This window comes from Boleophthalmus pectinirostris, unplaced genomic scaffold (assembly GCF_026225935.1).
Source record: "Boleophthalmus pectinirostris isolate CB_2022bp ecotype Guang Dong unplaced genomic scaffold, ASM2622593v1 HiC_scaffold_21, whole genome shotgun sequence".
Classification (NCBI taxonomy): domain Eukaryota; kingdom Metazoa; phylum Chordata; class Actinopteri; order Gobiiformes; family Gobiidae; genus Boleophthalmus; species Boleophthalmus pectinirostris.
In genome coordinates, this window is record NW_026571175.1 from 29,317,278 (window position 1) to 29,337,546 (window position 20,269).

General features: G+C 38.8%; 1 protein-coding gene across 4 annotated transcripts in view; it reads left to right on the forward strand.

The window, feature by feature from the left end:
- cica (capicua transcriptional repressor a) overlaps positions 1-20,269 on the forward strand; it is a 126,044-nt gene that overhangs the window by 78,590 nt on the left and 27,185 nt on the right. For 2 of the 4 annotated variants that reach the window (XM_020938015.2, XM_055157640.1), the window contains exons 6-13: positions 4,651-4,750; positions 5,805-5,987; positions 6,706-6,832; positions 7,244-7,389; positions 11,679-11,811; positions 12,244-12,323; positions 15,250-15,612; positions 17,898-18,240. In XM_020938015.2, the coding sequence (XP_020793674.2) occupies positions 4,651-4,750; positions 5,805-5,987; positions 6,706-6,832; positions 7,244-7,389; positions 11,679-11,811; positions 12,244-12,323; positions 15,250-15,612; positions 17,898-18,240 (1,475 nt within the window). The remainder of the gene's footprint in view (positions 1-4,650; positions 4,751-5,804; positions 5,988-6,705; positions 6,833-7,243; positions 7,390-11,678; positions 11,812-12,243; positions 12,324-15,249; positions 15,613-17,897; positions 18,241-20,269) is intronic. The other 2 variants (XM_020938017.2, XM_020938016.2) reach the window with 2 other exon arrangements.

Genomic DNA, 20,269 nt, shown 5'->3' on the forward strand with positions numbered 1-20,269 from the left:
TTACTACTACTGCTACTAATATTACTGCTACTTCTACTATTAATACGACTTACTACTAGTAAGTAGTTACTACTTCTCCAGCTACTGGTCATACCACTACCACTAATACTACTTCTACTACTACAACTACTACTACTATACTGCTATTGCTGCCTACTACTGCTAATACTCCTACTATTTCTACTATTAATTCTACTTCTGCTTCTATTACTGTCATTACTACTACTACTACTACTACTACTACTACTACTACTACTACTACTTGCTGTTACTATTACTTACTACTAATACTACTACTTCTACTACTGCCACAACCACTACTTTTACTTTTACTACTACTACTTCTACTATTACTACTACTACTATTGCTGCTACTGCTACCACTACTACTACCACTACTACTACTACTACTACTACTACAACTACTACTTTTACTACTACTACTACTAAAACTACTACAATAACAGCTTTTTCCACACACTATAATGTTTCTTGTAAATACTCCGTGCTGTTCCCTGTTTGTGTTCCGTCTGTTGTTCGTTGAGGATTAAAAGTCTCATTTTACACGACTCTCTCACTTTTGTAAATTTACACAAACCGAAGCGTCTAACTTTACTTTACTTTACTTTGACCAAACTGAAGCAGGAAACATGAACCCTGTGACCTTCTCTCTGACGTTGGTTTAATCTGAACCCAGCCACTCCTGAGAAAACTCCCACATCTGAAGAGAAACGAGAACAACAAGGTGGCCATTTTGATACATGGCATACATTCAGGTTTTCTGTATCACTCACCCATGTTGTGAATGAAAAAAGATTAGAATATATATATAAAAAAATAATAAATTATGATTCTGTTTTGTTCACAGTGCATATTTTGAAATAGTTCATGTTTTGTAAATGATTGTATTGCAGCTAAGAAGGTGCACTGTGTAACTTTTTGGTTGACCTGCTTGTTTTCTGTTTCTGTTTCTTGCCTAGAATGTTCCGCAGTATGACTTTAAACAGCTCTACCTTACATTTATTCAATTACAGGTGGTTTTATAGCTCAAAAATACCTAGAAAACCAGGCATTCTGACTGTGAGCGGGGTCGCCTCTCCACAGATCTGACCTATAAGTTGGTCTGGTTTGGGCTCCATGAAGATAGAAAGGTTTTAAAGGAAAAAAAACAATATCTAGCTAAGTTAAAATGACTTAAATTATGAACATTTTACTTTATTTGAGTAAATTCAACTTGACAAATAAAATGAGCTACCAATGGAATAAGTGTGTTTCTCTTAATTCAAGCAACATTAGATTTTGTTTCTTATTTGAAGTGTAACAAGATGTATTTTCATATTTTAAGTACAAAAACTTTTGTCCCATTGGCAGATAATTTCACTCATCAAGTGAATCATGATAAAACTTCCTTAATTCAAGTCATCTTAACTTGCCTAGACTTTGTTTTTTGCAGTGAGTACCACACTGTGAAACATTACAGAGAGCACACTGCAAAAAAGCTTGGCCAAAATTTAAGATAAAAACACTTAAATCTACCAGAAAATGACTTAAAAGTAATAAAATTATCTATCCATGCAGCAAAATAATTTTACTTGACAAGGTTTCTTAAAATAAACTACCTCTACACTAGACTTAAGCAGTCTCTGGTTTAGTAAGTAGATAATACATCTGAAAACAACACGAATAACCTGACATAAATTTTAAAATCTTGGCCAGAGCAGAGAATTTTGCCGTGCAATAATGTTTGACGGACCCTCAAACAAAAAACTTACACAATGCACCTTTAAAGGGTCATCAGATTTATTTTTACATTATTTGCCTCATGAAGACAGAGCACTTTATTTCTGTCTTTGGATCTTTTCTGACTCACATAGATAAATAGTTACACAGATATATGAGATATACTGTAGATATAGTATCTAAGAAATATTCATAATTAATAACCTTCTATCTTTTAACTAGTTGCTAAGTCTGAATCATTCTTAAAAATCTTTATTATTATTTTTTTTTTATCTTTCTGCCATGTTATAATATTGTTCCCTCATCAGAAACATGCCTGAAGATGCATGTTTGAGTAATTTAGCGATCTCCCCTGGGCCCTATTAGAACCCTTTTTACTGTTAGCTGTAAGATTCTGTGCAAGGCTCCGCCCACAAGCCTACGTCACCCATGCTCCCGTTCGATAATTCTCTACCAATATACAAAAACAGAAACTTGACAAACCAAACATGATGTGCAGGTTCATTGTGCGACACATGCTGATTGTGTTGTGATAGTGCTCTGAAGGGGGAGTGACTTAATGTGGAGAGCGAAGGGAGGGGAGATTCAGAGCTCCAAAACGTATAAAACTTATAAAACATGTCAATACTTTGTTTTTGATAGCATTTTCAAAACAATAAAAGATAACATGATCTAAATATGTTATGTGTTAGCAGTTAATATCCCATAGAAGTAAAATACCAAAATCTAAACTATGATAAAATAAAAGTTATGCATAAAATAAGGTGTATATAAACATTTTCTCATACTGTAGATTGAAAAGACAAAGGCAGTTCTTCTTCTGTAGTGGGCGTTTTCTATTATAATAAACTCATATGTGACCTCCATTGTGTCTGTTGTTGCTGCTCTCAGACATTTTTTATTTATATACAGTCTGTGCTAATGAGTCATAGGCTTTATCTTTAACTTCGCTACAGACATCGAGAAATTATTCAAAAGAAAATAAAATCTGATACGAACAATACGAGGGATCACCGCCCATTTAGGACAATCTGAGCTTCTTTTGTGATTCAGTCATTCTGGACAGAGGAGGGAAGGGAGGTGGAAATTATTTGTGTATGAGACAATTTTATTCAATCTAAAAACAGAAAAATGAAAACTGGTAACACTTTATAGTAACTACTAGGGATGTAGCAATAATATAATTGTTAAAATATCGTGATATCGTAGCGTCAAAAGTCTCACAGTAATATTGAGAGCTGTCACAATATATCGAATTACAAGTTCCTTTGCTTAAATGCATTTTTTATAGTAGCAAGAGCTTAGAAACGTTGGGAACTACATATCCCATGATTCATTTCAGCGCAGACAACATGAAGAAATATGTTTTTTATTTGAATTCTTGGGATTATGATGGTAATAATTCACACCAAAATCTTGTCAGGGTATTTTAAAAACAAAAAAGTGTCCCATCTACAATTATATCAGGCTCTCCAAAATATCGCAATAAATATCGTACCGTGAGATGCATATTGTGATAATATCGTACCGAGAGATTTGGATATCGTTACATCCCCAGTAATTACATCTTGATTTGTCTCAATAAAACACGAACAAGGACTTAATGCATAATGAACAATAAGTATTTTAAAACTGATGAAGGGTTAGAAACTAGTTAAATAAAGAGTTAAGAGGTAGAGTATCAATTAAGAATACTCAGTCATGTTTAAAGAGGGAGTGTTTTACTTCTCTACATATTTAGATCACCATGTTACCTTTTATTGTTTTGAAAATGCTATATTTGCCAAAAACAACATATTGACATGTTTTATAAGTTTCACTTTTGTTTTTGGTGCTCTGAATCTCCTCTCCCTTTGCTCTCCGTGTTAAGTCACTCCCCCTTCAGAGCACCATCTCAACACAATCAATGAATGAAACTACTGCACATCACATGAGGTTTGTCAGGTTATTGGGTACAGTTTCGTATCATGTTTTTGTATATTTATGGAGAATTGTCATGTGGGAGCGTGAGTGTCGTAGGCTTGTGGGCAGAGCATTGCGTAGAATCTTACAGCTAAAGCCCAGTTTATGGTCGTGCGTCCAATCGTCTGCGTCGCCTTGAGCCTCCTCCACTGGGCGTCTATGTCGACCAGTGTGCACCTCTGAAATTTTGTAAGTATGCATCGAAACAATGCAGACAGCAGGGGTAAGCGATGCAGACAACAAGGGCTGTGATTGGTCCTCTTTACCACCGCTCTACATACGTTTCCGGTACTCTGCTTTCCCGCTTCATTTTGTAAACTCAAATGCTATTTTTTTAAATCCTTGCCTCCTAGCGTTGTGGGGGTGAATTACTTTGACCCATAAATCAAAAACAACGGCAACAAGGTGATGGCGGCAATGTGCACTGAGTCGACGCAGAACTATAATCCATCTTTAAAAATAACAAAATTGGAGCGCTACACTGGATCAAAAAACTTACGCATACAGGTGTTCATCAAACCGGAGGGCTTATATTCTCGTAAAGCAGAAAAAAGGGATGGCAGAGGCACACTGATTTGCGGTGAATTTATTGATAGTCACACCAATGCGTTTCGACTACTTAGTCTTCTTCAGGGCTCTTTATAATCCAGCTTTAACTGTAAAGAGGGTTTGAATAGGGCCCGGGAGAGATCGCTAAATTACTCAAACATGCATGGATGACATCTTAAATTTCTTCAGACATCTTTTTGATAAGAGAACATTATAACATGGTAGAAAAAAATTGCATAATACCCCTCTTTAACCTCATGAGCCGCTAATACAATATATCCATACTGGAGTAAGACCAATTTTATTCAAATTAAAGGGAAAAAATCAGATGCAGGGCCTTTAATTTGTTGTACTGTGTTGTGAATTTTGATTTTTTTTCTCATTTTGATGTTTCAACAGGTTTTCTCCAGGAGTGACCAACGACCCATCGCCCTCTGCTGGCACCGTGAAGAGGCGCACACAGTCCCTCAGCGCTCTGCCCAACCAAGGAGACAGGAAGGTCAGACTTTGTCCATTTAAACATTTAACACCAGAATATGGATTGGTCAACTTAGCAGGTGCAACGCTCACTCTCAGACAGGGACAGGAGCCAGTGTGTAGACTGTAGAGTAATTTCTTTAAAAAATATCACAAAATAATCTCTTTCTGAAATCCAACAAAACATAATTAGTACAGGAAGATATAGTTTCACTATTTTAAAGCAAAGAGCAAAAATACTATGCAACTTTTCTGGAGGAGTGTTTACCATCTGTTTATCTCTACGAAGAACTTATGGCATTAAACTTGTTAAACACTTACACACACACAAGCTACAGGTCAGATCTGTAGAGTGGCGAATCCGCTCACAAAACAAAACAACTGTAATTGAATGAATGCAAGATAGATATGTTTATAATTTTTTTCTTCATTTACACATATTTAACACACAAAACCTGCATGTTTAGGTTGAGTTCTCTGTGTGAGAGTATTTCTCTCAAACAGAAAACACTTCACTCCACCTTGTGATGTCATGTGGTAATACAGGAAGTGCTTCATACACATTCACTAGAATCATTTGGATAATTTCAGCCCTGGAACTGCCAATCTCTACTGAATAAAAGATAAAACGTAGCTGTTAAATTGACCACTACTTGACATCACACGGTAGAACAGAGCCTTTTGACCTTTAGAGATGTACTCTGACGAATAATAATGCAGAGTTTCTTAGTTACTGGTGTGAATGAAACAAAACACAACTCCAGGTTTGTTTTTGAGGAGGTAACTACATTCTAACATGGCTGCAAACTCGAAAACAAGACTAAATGTTGCGTAATATAGGCCCTTAAAGCAAACTTAAAGGTACTACATTATTCTATTGTAGAGAAAACAATGACATTTCCATGGAGACAACAGCAGAAAAGTTAAATAACACGCTTTTAAACTAACTGTTGACCTCTAAAAGAAACAATACATGTTTTCCAAGTCCACACATGACCAATAAGATGTTCTGTTTTCTGTACTGTATTTTCATATTGTGTCCTCCATTAAAACAGTTTGTTTTTTGCCATATTCAGAGAGAGAAGGACCACATCCGGCGTCCGATGAATGCGTTCATGATCTTCAGCAAACGCCATCGTGCCCTGGTGCATCAGAGACACCCGAACCAAGACAACCGCACCGTCAGCAAGATCCTGGGGGAGTGGTGGTACGCGCTGGGGCCCAATGAGAAACAGCAGTACCACGACCTCGCCTTCCAGGTATTACACTGCACCGGTTCCAATTAAAGGGCTCATATTACACTATTTCCTGATCTACTCTGGGTATGTTTTTGAGGAGGTAACAGCATTGTAACATGATTTAAAGCTCACGAGGATCCATTTTTGTGTAATATAGGACCTTTAATCGAGGAGACTGTGGTGGTTTTCAGATCCTAGACTGTGATTTTCCGTATTGATACTTTGCAGCTGTCATCAGTATTCCCTGAGGGTGTAATGTGATGCTAACTTTTCATTCACACTGCAAAAAAGCTTGGCCAACACTTAAATCTATCAGAAAATGAGTCAAAAGTAGTGAAACTATCTGTCCATGCTGCAAGATAATTTTACTTGATGAGTTATCTTAAAATAAACAACTTCTAGACTAGAATTAAGCAGTCTCTGGTCTAGTGAGTAGATAATAAATCTGAAAACAAGATGAATAACCTGATGTAAGTTTTAAAATCTTGGCCAGATCAGAGAAATTTGCAGTGCACGGCGACAAGTTTATAAGTGCTTTTCACAACTTTTAGAGGTTATCACAATAAAGCTCGCAACAACTAGCTACTTATATAATATATCTGCACTTGGAAAAGACAAATTTTGGTGCAATAAGGGGTTTTTTGACAACTAAAACAGTTTGTATCTTAGATCTATTGGCAACATTTTAAGTTTATATGGACTTTGGGTTGTGATCAAGTATCTTTGTTTCAATGTTCAGGTGAAGGAAGCGCATTTCAGAGCTCACCCCGACTGGAAATGGTGCAACAAAGACCGGAGGAAGTCCCTGTCGGAAGGCCGTGGGACCCCCAAAGAGGCCAGGGAGAGGAGCATGTCCGAAAGTATAGGTTTGTATCTCAATAACTACTCCAAAATCATTATTTGATAACTTTTTAGTTGGGGTTCCGTCACAAGCTTGGTTCCATGGATATGTCATTAATCAGCTCTACCTCACAATTATTAAATTACAGATGGTTTTACTGCTCAAAAATACCTTGAAAAACAGGTATTCATACTATGAGCTGGATTGCCGCTTCACAGATCTGACTTGTAACTTGGTCTGGTTTGGTCTACATGAATATAGAAAGATTTAATACCAAACTGTGAAACATTTCATACAAAGCAATAACATCTACATGGAGAAAAGTTTTTGACGGACCCTCCACCAAAAAGGTTACACAATGCCCGACCATAGTACTAGAAGGTTAGTAAAGAGATTTAGTAATTCTGTATCTTGTTGCGTTCTCTCTTTTCCACAGACCCACAGTCCCCTGGGGCGGAGGCGAAGCCCTGGTTGGGGGGTACAGAGCGTCGAGGAGCCTCTGGGGGGCAGCTCCCTCGTCCCAGGGCCTTTTCTCAAAGCGCCGTGCACACGCTGGAGCAGAGAGAGAAGGACATGGACAAGGTTTGTGGACACCATGGATCTATTAAAATAACTAGATAGGGTATTGGTGCTTAGAGCTGTCTCGAGTTGGCTTAGTGGCCACTGATTGGAACTTTACTGAAAAAGTCCCTCCTGCCCGTAAAGGTTTTTTCCATAGAGCATAAAGTAATCTCAAACTGTTTGACTGACGGGAAAATTATAGTCCAAATTCTGTGGCAATTTTTACGTATTTTCAGACTTTCAAAAATAAATTTGTCTTAAAAACAGCTTTTTAATCAATAGTTTCGGCTCTGCTCTGGTGCACATGGTCAATGAGCACCGGAAGTACTTGGCTCAGGGACAGTTCACCCTTACTGCAGTTTAATGGACCTAGAGCTACTAAAACTGTAAACAAACAGGTGTGTTTATTTCAGTCCTCCTCCCTTCAGGCAGATAAAAGGCAGTGTCTGTCAACAATCTGACCACAACTGAACTGAAGAAGCTCTTTGATAAGCTAAAATCTTTGTCACAAACTTTTATAATAATTAATTTTAATAATGATAATAATAATCAGTTTAATATAGCAATTTTCTGGACACTCAAAGACACTTTACAGATCATTATTCATTCACTCCACACCCAGAGGTTGTAAACTACTAGGCTGCCAAACTGCGCCATTCGCCCCTCCACCCACCACCATCACTCATGCACACACCACTTTCATACTAGGCAATGTGGGTGAAATGTCTTGCCTAAGGACACAACCACATTTGTTGTGACTGGCGCCCCACTGTGGCATCTGATTTTCCCAGCGATCTCCCGTCCAAGTCCTAACCAGGCCCGACCTCTGAGCCTCTGAGCTTCTGAAATCTGACGGGATCAGGCTTTGACAAGCTGGTATGACCGTTTTGTAATATAATATTATTAGAGTACTATTTTGGTCTATTTGCGTCAGTCCCAAGCGTGGATAAATTTGGACGTTATCATTTCTAATCCAACTATATAAAGATCACAAGGCCGGGTTGAAGCATTGGAAATCTCCAAAAGAAAACCTACACTCAATAAATAAACGAGTTTGAGGAGGAAGATTTACTGTTGCAATCCAAAAGCAGCTATCTGATTCAATATAATTCCTTAAACACATGCAAATCCCAGATAGCATCTATTAAAAGATTAAAACCGTTTTCTAATACGACTTTGTGGACTTAAAAGCATAAAGTTTCAAACTGTGCAGCCGATATCAAAGCGCGAAAACATGAAGCCAGGCGATGCCAACAGCGTTTAATGACTCTCTCTAAACAAAAGCGCCGGAGTGAAGGCCCTGATCCTCTGTGACTGGGGGGAGAAGCAGCAGACACTGGTGTAGTTTTGTACCTTCAAAGCTGCTTAAAGTGAACACGGAAAAGCTTTGAAGACGCAGGATCCCACAGAGTTTTCTGAGGGCATTTGGAGGAAAAAATCTCTAAAGTGAGTGGACTCATTTGAAGTGAGTTTGAAGAAAAATGGTGTTTGTGGCAAAGTGGTGGAGAATGTGAAGGACGTCTGAACAAAGTAGTGGTGACTAGTCTCTGCTGGTCTAGACGAGAGATGGGGACTTTAGGGGTTTTTGGAGTAGCCCGAGTAAACCACAGTGTTTGAGCTGGTTACTTTTGGTTCTCTTTGGTACATTTAGGCCTGTCATGATAAGACATTTTGAAGTAGGATATCTAGTGCAAGAAAATATAGATAATAAACAATAATATTTAACTTTAAAGCAGGATTATCCCACAGAAATAGTCTTAATGTATAATGTGGTTTGAAAACATAAACTGCAATAAATAAATAGCAGAATTAAACACTTTTGTAGTTAGTTTGTATCTATAATGAGCTTTAAAAGTGATTTATTTAACTGTCTACAGCTCAAATCTGATCATAGTACAGAAAAATAACAAAAAGTTCCCCATTAGAATGAAGAAAAAGTTAAGTTAATTGTCGTTTTTACATCCTAATGAGTACATTTTATTAATTTAGCTTGGGTTTTGGTTTGAATTTTGGACATGCACATGTAAAACTACGCAATAAAAGAAATAAGTCTGCTGATTTTCGCATTAGAAAACTGTGGTGCCCAATGTTTACGTCGCCGAAACACAATCACAACAAAGAGCCGTGCAGCTGTTGGAACCTCCGATGGATAGTGCACATCACACAGATTTCAAGTCACTCTTTTACTAATCTTAAAAGCTTAAAACTGTGGTGCACTGGAGATGTTATTGCGTTGTCTGAAATGTTCCACAGTATGGCATTTAACACATAAATCTTGTATCTCTGCAAAGCTTTGGGGGCAGGAGTGCTACTTGGATATGCAAAAAATGTGCAGAATTGTTCTTTTGGTGCTCTACAGTGTAGGGACCAGTCTCAAATACAAAGTAGAAAAAAAAACTGAGGCACTCAAAAAGTACAAAATAATTAAAAGCCTTTAATACCACATGGCAGATAAAGTTAAAATACTCACGTTTCGGCCCTTCGGCCTTCATCAAATCTTGTATCTATTCAGTTACAGGTGTTTCTCAAAACTACAGTGAAAACCATACATTATCACTGTGAACGGGCCCACTTCTCCACAGATCTGACCTGTAACTTGGCCTTGTGATGTGGCCTGATGGCATTAAAACATTTTAGGGAATAAAAACATTAACATCTACTTGGAATCAAGCAGTAAAGTTACACAGTGTACCTATAAAAACCTTAAAACTTAACTTTTCTTTTAAAATGAACAGCATTTTAAATACCTTTCCTGTTGCATCAGTCTCCACCTTTTATTCAAGTTTGGTCACATTGTGTTTCACCAAAATCAGTAAAAAAACGTTCCTATGACATGAGTCACAAAGAAAAGATAACTGGAAAGACAGAAAAATAAAAAGATTCCCATAAACAAGTTAATTCACAAAAATTACAAGACCGTCTACAATGAACATCCTCCTACGACCCGAACTCTTGCATGGCATACTTTATTGATTTCTCATTGTTATTTGGGCTGATTGGGACCTGATGAGTGCAAAAACAAAGAATTATATTTTTATATTGATATGTCCACATTCATTTTATGTTTTAATCATTTTGATGGAACACAATAAAGTCACAACTGAATAATGATTTGCAAAAACTTTATTTATTAAGTGCTTGAAAAACTCTGTGACACTGTGGTTAAATAAGTCTCCCCAAAACACAAAATCAACAAAAAAGAAATTATCTAAAATATGATCAAATATGACGCGAGCTGCAAAGACAGAGAAAACTATTAAAACTGCAAAAACAGAGAAGAAAAAATGATTAAATTCACAAATCAGACAAGTATTTATGCTACAGATACAACTGAGTATAAGTATAGGGAAGCCGACAACAAAAATACATACCACTGCACATTTGCTATACTAGTAGTAGTAGTGGTAGTAGTAGTAGTAGGAGTAGGAGTAGGAGAGGGAGTAGTAGTAGTAGTAGTAGTAGTAGTAGTAGTAGTAGTAGTAAGAGTAGCAGGAGGAGGAGGAGTAGTAGTATAGTAGTGGCAGTAGTAGTAGTAGTTGTTGTTATAGTAGTAGTAGTAGTATTAGGAGTAGGAGTAGTTGTAGTAGTAGTAGTAGTTGTTGTTGTAGTAATGGTAGTAATAGTAGTAGTCGCAGTAGCAGTAGTAGTAGTAGTAGTAAGAGTAGTAGGAGGAGGAGGAGTAGGAGTAGTTGTAGTAGTAGTAGTAGTAGTAGTAGTAGTAGTAGTAGTAGTAATATTAGGAGGAGGAGGAGTAGGAGGAGTAGGAGTAGGAGTTGTTGTTGTAGTAGTAGTAGTAGGAGGAGGAGGAGTAGTTGTAGTAGTAGTAGTAGTAGGAGTAGTTATAATAAGAGTTGTTGTAGTTGGAGTAGGAGTAGTAGTAGCAGTATTTGTAATAGGAGTAGTTGTTGTTGTAGTAATAGTAGTAGTAGGAGTTGTAGTAGTAGGAGTAGTAGTAGTTGTAGTAGTAGTAGAAGTAGGAGTAGTAGGAGAAGTAGTAGGAGTATTAGGAGTAGGAGTAGTAGGAGAAGTAGTAGGAGTAGGAGTAGTAGGAGAAGTAGTAGGAGAAGTAGTAGGAGTAGTAGGAGGAGGAGTAGTAGTAGCAGTAGTAGTAGTAGTAGTAGTAGTAGTAGTAGTAGTAGTAGTAGCAGTAGTAGTAGTAGGTGTTTGTATGTTTATATAAAGACTGTAAAGACTGACATTGATTGAAGATTAAACAGTAAATAGAATCAACAAAAATTCACAAAAAATACTTTACAAGACCAACCAAAGTTCCGAGTGTATTAAATGTGGTTTTGTTTTCTCTGTTTCAGGAGGATGGTCCGGGCCTGTTCCCCAGTCGTCCCCCTCCTCTGTTGGGGCGTCCGGGCGGGGTCAGCGAGGATGTGACCAGTGATGAAGAGCGGATGGTGATCTGTGAGGAAGAGGGGGACGATGATGTCATGGGTTAGTCCCTTCAGTCACTACTAAAGAAAAAAAATTAAAAATGCAGCCAAACTTTCACTTCCCGTAAGAGACATAGTTTCTTCGATGAATCAGCAAATTACACCCACGATTTCGTAATGACAATTCTGTTTTTTTCATATTTTTTATTTCACTGTAATTAAATTTGAAGTTTGAAAAATAATTGTCATAATAATAATTTAAATTAAAAGAAGAATACTTAAAAAATATTGTTAAAGGGCCCGTATTACGCTATTTTCTGATGATTTAAGGAGCAATAAAAAAAGTTTTGCATAATCACACAATAGAATCAGTGTAAAAAAAAAAGTAATTACATATATATTTTTTACTACACATAATAGTTTTTCTGTGGTTTATGTTTTGTGTCTCGTGTCTGTTTGGTTTTAAAAGTGTTCTGAATTTTGTTTTTCTCAGAGGATTCTTGTCCCGAAGGCTCCATCGACCTCAAGTGTAAAGAGAGAGTGACAGACAGCGAGGACGAACCAGACGGACAGGTATTTACCACAAATACAACTCAGTACAAGTGAATGTGTAAATATAGAGAGGCCAAACACAACAATACACACCGCTGGGTATTTACTGTAGTAGTAGTAGTAGTAGTAGTGGTAGCGGTGGTGGAAGTGGTAATGATAATAATAGTAGTAGTCGTAAAAGTAGTTGTAGTGGTTGTAGCGGTAATAGTAGGAGTAGTAGTAGCAGCAGTAGTAGTAGTGGTAGTGATAGTAGTAGTAGTAGTAGTAGTTGTTGTTGTTGTTGTTGTTGTTGAAGTAGTTGTAGTGGTAGTAGTGGTAGTAGTAGCAGTAGTAGTAGTAGTAGTAGTATTAGTAGTAGTAGTAGTAGCAGCAGCAGTAAAAGCAGTAGTAGTAGTAGTCGTAGTAGTAGTAGTAGTTGTTGTTGTAGCAGTAGTAGTAGCAGTAGTAGTAGTAGTAATAATAGTAGTAGTTGTAGCAGTAGTAGTAGTAGTAGCAGTAGTAGTAGTAGTAGTAGTAGTAGTAGTAGTAGTAGTAGTAGTAGTAGTAGTAGTAGTAGTAGTAGTTGTTGTAGTAGTAGTAGTAGTAGTAGTAGTAGTAGTAGTAGCAGTAGTAGTAGTAGTAGTAGTAGTAGTAGTAGTAGTAGTAGTAGTAGTAGTAGTAGTAGTAGTAGTAGTAGTGGTAGTAGTGGCAGTAGTAGTTGTAGTAGTAGTAGTAGTAGTAGTAGTAGCAGCAGCAGCAGCAGCAGTAGTAGTAGTAGTAATAGTAGTTGTTGTTGTAGTAGTTGTAGCAGTAGTAGTAATAGTAGTAGTAGTAGTAGCAGAAGCAGCAGCAGCAGCAGTAGCAGCAGTAGTAGTAGTAGTAGTAGTAGTAGTAGTAGTAGTTGTTGTTGTAGTAGTTGTAGCAGTAGTAGTAATAGTAGTAGTAGTAGTAGTAGTAGTAGTAGTAGCAGCAGTAGTAGTAGTAGTAACAGTAGTAGTTGTTGTTGTAGTAGTTGTAGCAGTAGTAGTAGTAGTAGCAGCAGCAGCAGCAGCAGCAGCAGTAGTAGTAATAGCAGTAGTCGTTGTTGCAGTAGTTGTAGTAGTCGTAGTAGTCGTAGTAGTACTAGTAGGAGTAGTAGTAGTTGTTGTTTTATTGTATTTTTTTGTCATGCCCTTTTATGGGTATCATTCATTCTGTTGCAAAGTTTCAGCTTCGACTTAATTACTTTTAACTGAGCGGTTTACAGTAATTCCAAAGTTATGAATGGAACAAAACAGTAGATTGTTGTAAAAACTTGGCAAGAATGAAGTAATTTGAAAGGTCAGTCTATAAATAATTAAAGGAAATAGGCCAAATAGTCTCTCTGTTGAAATATTGTATTGTTTTTTTGACTGAATGAGATCACAGTTTAAAAAAGAGCAGCAAGACACGTACACGTTTCACTTCTGTCTACTTTAATTTGAATATTTTGGGTTGTTTTAAAGGTGCACTGCGTTAGATTTCTAGAGGAGGGTCCACCACCTGCTTGTCGCCATGGAAATGTTATTGCTTTGTCTAGAATGTTCCACAGTAAAGATTAAACCTGTCTATCACGAGGGAGAAAAGCAAGTCAAAAGCGAGTCCTGCACTGGTCGAGTACCCACGAATAGCTGCTGAAACGGGCGGGTTTTAACGTGCTGGAATTTTACGGGCGAGTAGTGATTACACACGGGCAGGTCAGGTGAATTAAATGAATGACGAACGGGAGAAAAGTCCAGGACGTCCGTTGCCCTGGAAACAAGTGACATTTCCTGGTCTTTTCCCGAGTCCCGAGAGTGACTCTAGTGTATTTATTACATAAAACCATCAACAGAGGTGATCAGCTCGGCGGCTGCGCTCATGGTTTGGACCTGTTTTAGTCCTGGTTAAGTCCTGGTTCAGTCTTGGTTTACTCCTGATATAGTCCTTGTTTAGACCTGTTTCAGTCCTGGTTTAGTCCTGGGTTAGACCTGGTTTAGTCCTGGTTAAGTCCTGGTTCAATCCTGGTTTAGTCCTGATATAGTCCTTGTTTAGACCTGTTTCAGTCCTGGTTTAATCCTGGGTTAGACCTGGTATAGTCCTGGTCCTGTTCTGGTATAGTGCTGGTCCAGTTCTGGTGTAGTCCTGGAGATCGGCAGCGCGTATATATTTATAACCCACTAATGACACAGGATAGGTTCAGTCCTGGTTTAGACCTGGTTTAGACCTGGGTAAATTCGGGTTTAGACTTGGTTTAATCCTGGTGTAGTCCTGGCAATCGGCTAGGTGGTTGCGGCGTGTATATATTAATAATCCGCTAATGACACTGCTTAGGTTCAGTCCTGGTTTACTCCTGGTTTAGTCCTGGTTTGGACCTGGTTAAGTCCTGATTTAGTTCTGGTTCAGTCCTGGTGTAGTCCTGGTCCAGTCCTGGTGTAGTCCTGGTCCAGTCCTGGTGTAGTCCTGGTGCAGTCCTGGTGTAGTCCTGGTGCAGTCCTGGCGATTAGCTCGACGGTTGCGGCGTGTATATATTTATAATCCACTAATGTGGCGTAGGTTCAGTCCTGGATTAGTCCTGGTTTGGTCCTGGTTTGGTCCTGGTTTGGGCCTGGTTTGGGCCTGGACTATTGGGCTGTCGGACTAATGGGCTGACCCAATTTATCACAGGCATGGGCGGGTAATGGGTGGAATTTTAACAGGTCCAGGAGGGTGCGGGTTTCCAAAATTGGACCTTTGCAGGACTCTGAAGCAAGCTACAGCTACAGCTACATTACTAATCAGATCTGTGGAGAGTCGCCCCTGTTCACAGAAGGAATTATTGTATTATTGAACAGTAGAAACATCTGAAATGAATAAATGCTAGCAGGACCCTCCACCAGAAACATTGCAGTTTTAACTCTTTTTTTTCTATAATAAAATGTATTTGAATTAAAGACTTCACTTCAATTTCTGATTTTATCTCTTGTTCCAGCAGCACGGTTTCCAGCCAGTCTCTCGCTCCTCCTCCTCTCCCTCCAACTCCCGCCCAGACTCCGCTTCAGGACCGGGGGACGAGGGCTCAGACAAACCCAGGGGCCGAGGCACAGACGGTGGACAGGACGGCGGAGAACGGGGCGGCAAATCTGAGCAGACGACCCTGGCTTCAGGAGAGGGGGCGGGGCAAGTGGTCGGGTCCCAGGCTCCGCCCACTTTAAGCCCTCAGGTAATGGGCACGATGAGGACGGCCCCCACCATGGTGACCAGCGTGGTACGTCCCATTGCCAGCACGCCTGTCCCCATCGCCAGCAAACCAGCAGAGGGCGCTGTGAGGGGGAAGATGGATAATAATAGCAAGGTAACGGACTTGTGCAACATTTCTGGTGGAGGGCTTGTCACATGCACGTCCTTCTTGATTTGCCTGTAATATTCCACAGTATAGCATTAAATGTTTCAATATCCATGGCAACAAGCGTGTGACACCACCAGGCTAAGTAACAAGTCAAATCTGTGGTGAGGCGATTCCACCCACAGAATATTTTTCAAGGTATTTTCTGCAATAAATAAAAAATCTGTAACTGAGTAAATGCTTAATCCACTGAAAATTGTTCATTTTTAAATCTGATAACATTTCGGCTGTCCATGGATGTTCAAGGCATTAGCTATTTCTGTTTTCGTATACGCTAGTCCCTCCTACACAGTATGAATGCATCATACATAAATAATGCCTTACTGCGGAACTTTCCAGGGAAAGCGGTAACATCATAGAGACTACCAAGTGGTGCATTCCCCACTAGAAGTTATGTAGAGCACATAGACTGTATAAAATAAAAAGTGGACTAAGCGAGTGTGACGTCACCCATCGTGTTCAGCGCATGGATCTGTTAAAATAACTGGAGGGTGTTGTTGCTTGTAGCCGCCGCCAGTCGGCTTCGTGGCCACTCACTGGTACTACAGAGGAAGCCACGAAAGGATTTTTCTCAAAGAACATGAACAGTTTGTGATTGCATTGTGCTCTATGAGAAAAATCCTTTTGTGGCCACTCACTGGAACTTCAGAGGAAAAAAATCCCTCTGGCCGCGAAAGGATTTTTCTCATAGAGCGCAATGTAATCACAAACGTTTGTGTTCGACTAACAGGGCACCTACAACTTTCAAAAATGTCGGATTTTGTGGCGATTTTTACCTATTTTTAGATCATAAATTTTTTCCCAGCTCAAAATCTTTCAGTTGTCTTAAAAAAATGCGTTTAATCTTTCGCTCCGGCTCCGCTCTAGCTCCTCTCGCTCTGATTGGTCAAAGTGATCACCTGCATGTGCTTGCGGAAGAAAAGAGCACTACCTCGCTGGACTAAAGGCTAATCTGGAATCATGCGCCGTTGAGCTCTGCCCATTGACTTGAATTGGCAGCCATGTTTAGACCCATGTTTAGACCTTCAGGATCATGCAGAGCAGGTTAATATGAATATTTTAAGACCAAAATGACAAGGCTCACAGCAGCAGATACAGAGAGAGGAGTCACAAGATCCCAATGTAAGTCAATGGCAGCCAGGAAGAACCTCCTCGCGCACTTCCTATTTGGAACGTGGCGGCTAGAGCGTTAGGCTGCATTCAGACTGCAGCCTGAAGTGACCCAAATCAGATTTTTTGGCCTTTATGTGACTTGTATCCGATCTTTCAATGACAGTCTGAACGACACAGATCCGATTTTTTCAAATGCAACCCAGGCCACTTGGATATGTGGTCCTGAAAGGGATACATATCTGATCTTTTGACATGCGACTTCAGTCTGAACGGCCAAAGCGCATTCATCTGACCTACACGTTATCAACAAGCCACAAACATCACTATTCTGCGCTGAAGTAGGCGAAAATTGTTAATGAACTCCGTGTGACTGAAGTGAAGCACATCACCACTCACCACTCTTGGCTACGTCTCTGCATCCACGTTCCTTTCTACGGACGTCGCTGCCGCTGCCCCACAAAACGCCACGGCCAAAAACCTCGTCCTTCTCTTTCTCAATCTAATCTTTAAAACAAGTAAGTTGTTCATGTTCTGGTTCCGGTACGAGAGGAACTTTAAAATCGCCAGGTGCTCAATGCTCGCGTCCATGTTTGGACAACTTCTGTAAACACAGAGAAGCTCGCTGTGGATGATGTCATTGTGTCCTCCAGTTCCATGCGGGACACTTTCGGGCTGTTTAACGTTCACACTGGAAATCACATACAAGTCGCATTTAATTGGAAATGTGAACGACCTCTCAAAAACATTGGATTTCACAAAAAAATCTGAATTGAGCATTAAGCGCTGCAGTCTGAACGTAGCGTTAGTTATGTCCATTCATATGTATGATCTATGGTATAAATGCATAATATATAAATTTAATGCCTTACTGTGGGACATTCCAGGCAGAGCTATAACATCAGACTACCAGGCGGCGCATTCTCCACCAAAAAAGTGACATAAATAACCATTGTTACCATTGCACTTAACTAAAAACATCGACTTTTATTTTTGTGTATAATAAAAAGTCGTCAAAATGGAACCATAACAGGAAGTAAATCATGTGACTGAACCCCATGAGTAACATTTCAGTAAAATTATAACTGTATCATTTGTTTTTTTTGTTTTTTTTTCTTCCTCAGGAGAAGAAACCCACTCCCCTGATTGGAGGAGGCGGATCTCATCAGCCAATCACAGCAGGGGGTGGGTACCTGTCCTCCTCCTCCTCCCCCATCCATGTAAACTCCATCAATGGTAGTGCTTTGGTCACTAGCCTAGTTCTCGGAGGGTCCCAGCTCCTCGCCCCTGCGCACCCACACAGCACCCCCCTGCCCGTCCTGCCCAAGCCGCTGGTGCAGTACTTCCTGCCCAGCGAAAGCCCCGCCTCCCCCCGGGTCCTCTCACCGCCCATCACTGCCAGCATGGCCAATGGCGTGCACTCAGGGGCGGGACTAAGAGTGGCCTCCCTCAGCCCCGGTATCAGAGGTGAGACAGAGACCAACTAAAGCCCAAACTAAAATTTTTATAACCTCACTACTCTTTTTAATCGTGATTTGACTTGTAGTGTTTACCAACTAACCAAAGATACCAGCTAATGTAGTTTTTGCCACTAATATAATAAGTTGTGTTCATGTTCTTGAATTTTTTATGAATGTTATAATTTCAGAAGATGTAAGTCTATGCCAGATTTACTGTTTTTGAAAGAAATTTAAAAAGAAAGAGAAGTTAAGATCCATAATTCTCAAGCCTTATCTTTATTTGTTGGGATTGGCTAAATAAATGTTCCATATTAGGTTAACATTATGTCTTTAAGTCCTTTAAAAGTACAACAATTACATCTTTGGGGCTGAATAATGGCACCGCTTTCTGAAGATATTGTGAAAATATTAATTCACTTCTGTTGATTTGTACTGACAGAGAAGAGGTTCACCTTTGTGTTAGTTTTTCATTTGAAAAGGCCCAGTAATTACAGAGATATTAAGAAGAAAACCAGGTCAACAAGTCTGCAATCTGAAAGTTAAAGAGCCCATTTTACGCAATTTTCTTTCTTTCTTTCTCATCAAAAACAGACCTGGAGTTGTATTTTGTTTCATTCACACATATTTAACATACAAAAACACCTGCATATTTAGGCTGAGTTCTTCTCTCAATCAGAAAACATGTAGTTTCCTATTTTTCCTCTGTTGCTTTGAGTTATTGTAATAATCTGCCAACAGAAACTCTAACTGAATGAATGATTACTTGAATGTAGAACGTTTGAATGTGTGTTTGTGCAAATGCTGGTAGTGGAAGGGGTGCATGTGGTTGCGTGTCTGGTGTATGCTGTTTTTAGAATAGTATTTCAACTCTATAGCCCAAAGTAATATCTGTTTTAATTATTTTATTTAATTTTGGTCAATTTATCTGTATATATAGAATCTATATTTTAGTATTTCCACCAACCTGCTCAGGGATGACAGGTGTAAACGGTGTGCACGAGCATCTTTCCTATGACTTCTGTCTTGGTTAATGTGTTGTTGTGCACTGCCACTGTACAAATAAAAAGCATACCATACCGTACCAGAATAATTTCAGACCTGGAATTGCCAATCTCAATCGAACAAAAGGCAAAAACTAGCTGGGTCCATGTACCATTCGTTTTTTGAATTTCAATTAAGAACAAAAAAACAATAAAATGGGAAAACTTTTTTTTTTTCATTATTCCCCTTTAGTGTCAAACAAAAAAAGAGATTTTGATCTCTATTTTCAATATTTAACTTAAAGTTTATTTCAAATAGCACCAATCAAAAAACCTCTGTGTCTATGTGCCAATTTCAGTTTTGATATATTATTCTCTCTGGTTTATTTGCCCTGGAAGTTCTGCTGCTAGAGGAGAATAAAATATCAAAATTGCAAAACTGAAATAGGCCTGATGACGTGTGTTATTTGAAATAAACTTTAAATTAAGTATTGGAAATAGAGGCCAAAATCTGTTTTTTTTTGTTTGGCACTGAAACAGAATAATGAAATAACAAACTGTTTTCCCATTTTATTATTTTTCGTTCTTAATTGAAATTCAGAAGAACAAACGGTACAGGGACCTTGATGACACCACAAGGAGGAACAGAGTATTTTGAGCTTTGGAGACTAATAATGCAGGATTACTCAGACATGTTTGAATGAAACGAAACACAACTCCACGTGTGTTTTTAAGAAGGTAACATAGCATTATAACATGGCTTAAAGCTCACAAGAGTCAAGTATGTGTAATATAGGACCTTTAAACAGCAAATTCTGTCGTTAGAAAACTTTAACATTTTAAAAACTTTATATGAATATGATCACGTGAACACAACTTATTAGTCAATTCTATTATAAAAATAACTGGATTAAAAAATAGGTGCTTTTTGATCTATTTGGACTTGAAGAAAGACCTCATATAACCACCGCCTTTATTGTTATTGTAACGTAATATGCATTTTCTTATATATTATGCTGCTCTATGCACATCTCCTCTTTCCATGTTGGCTGTTTA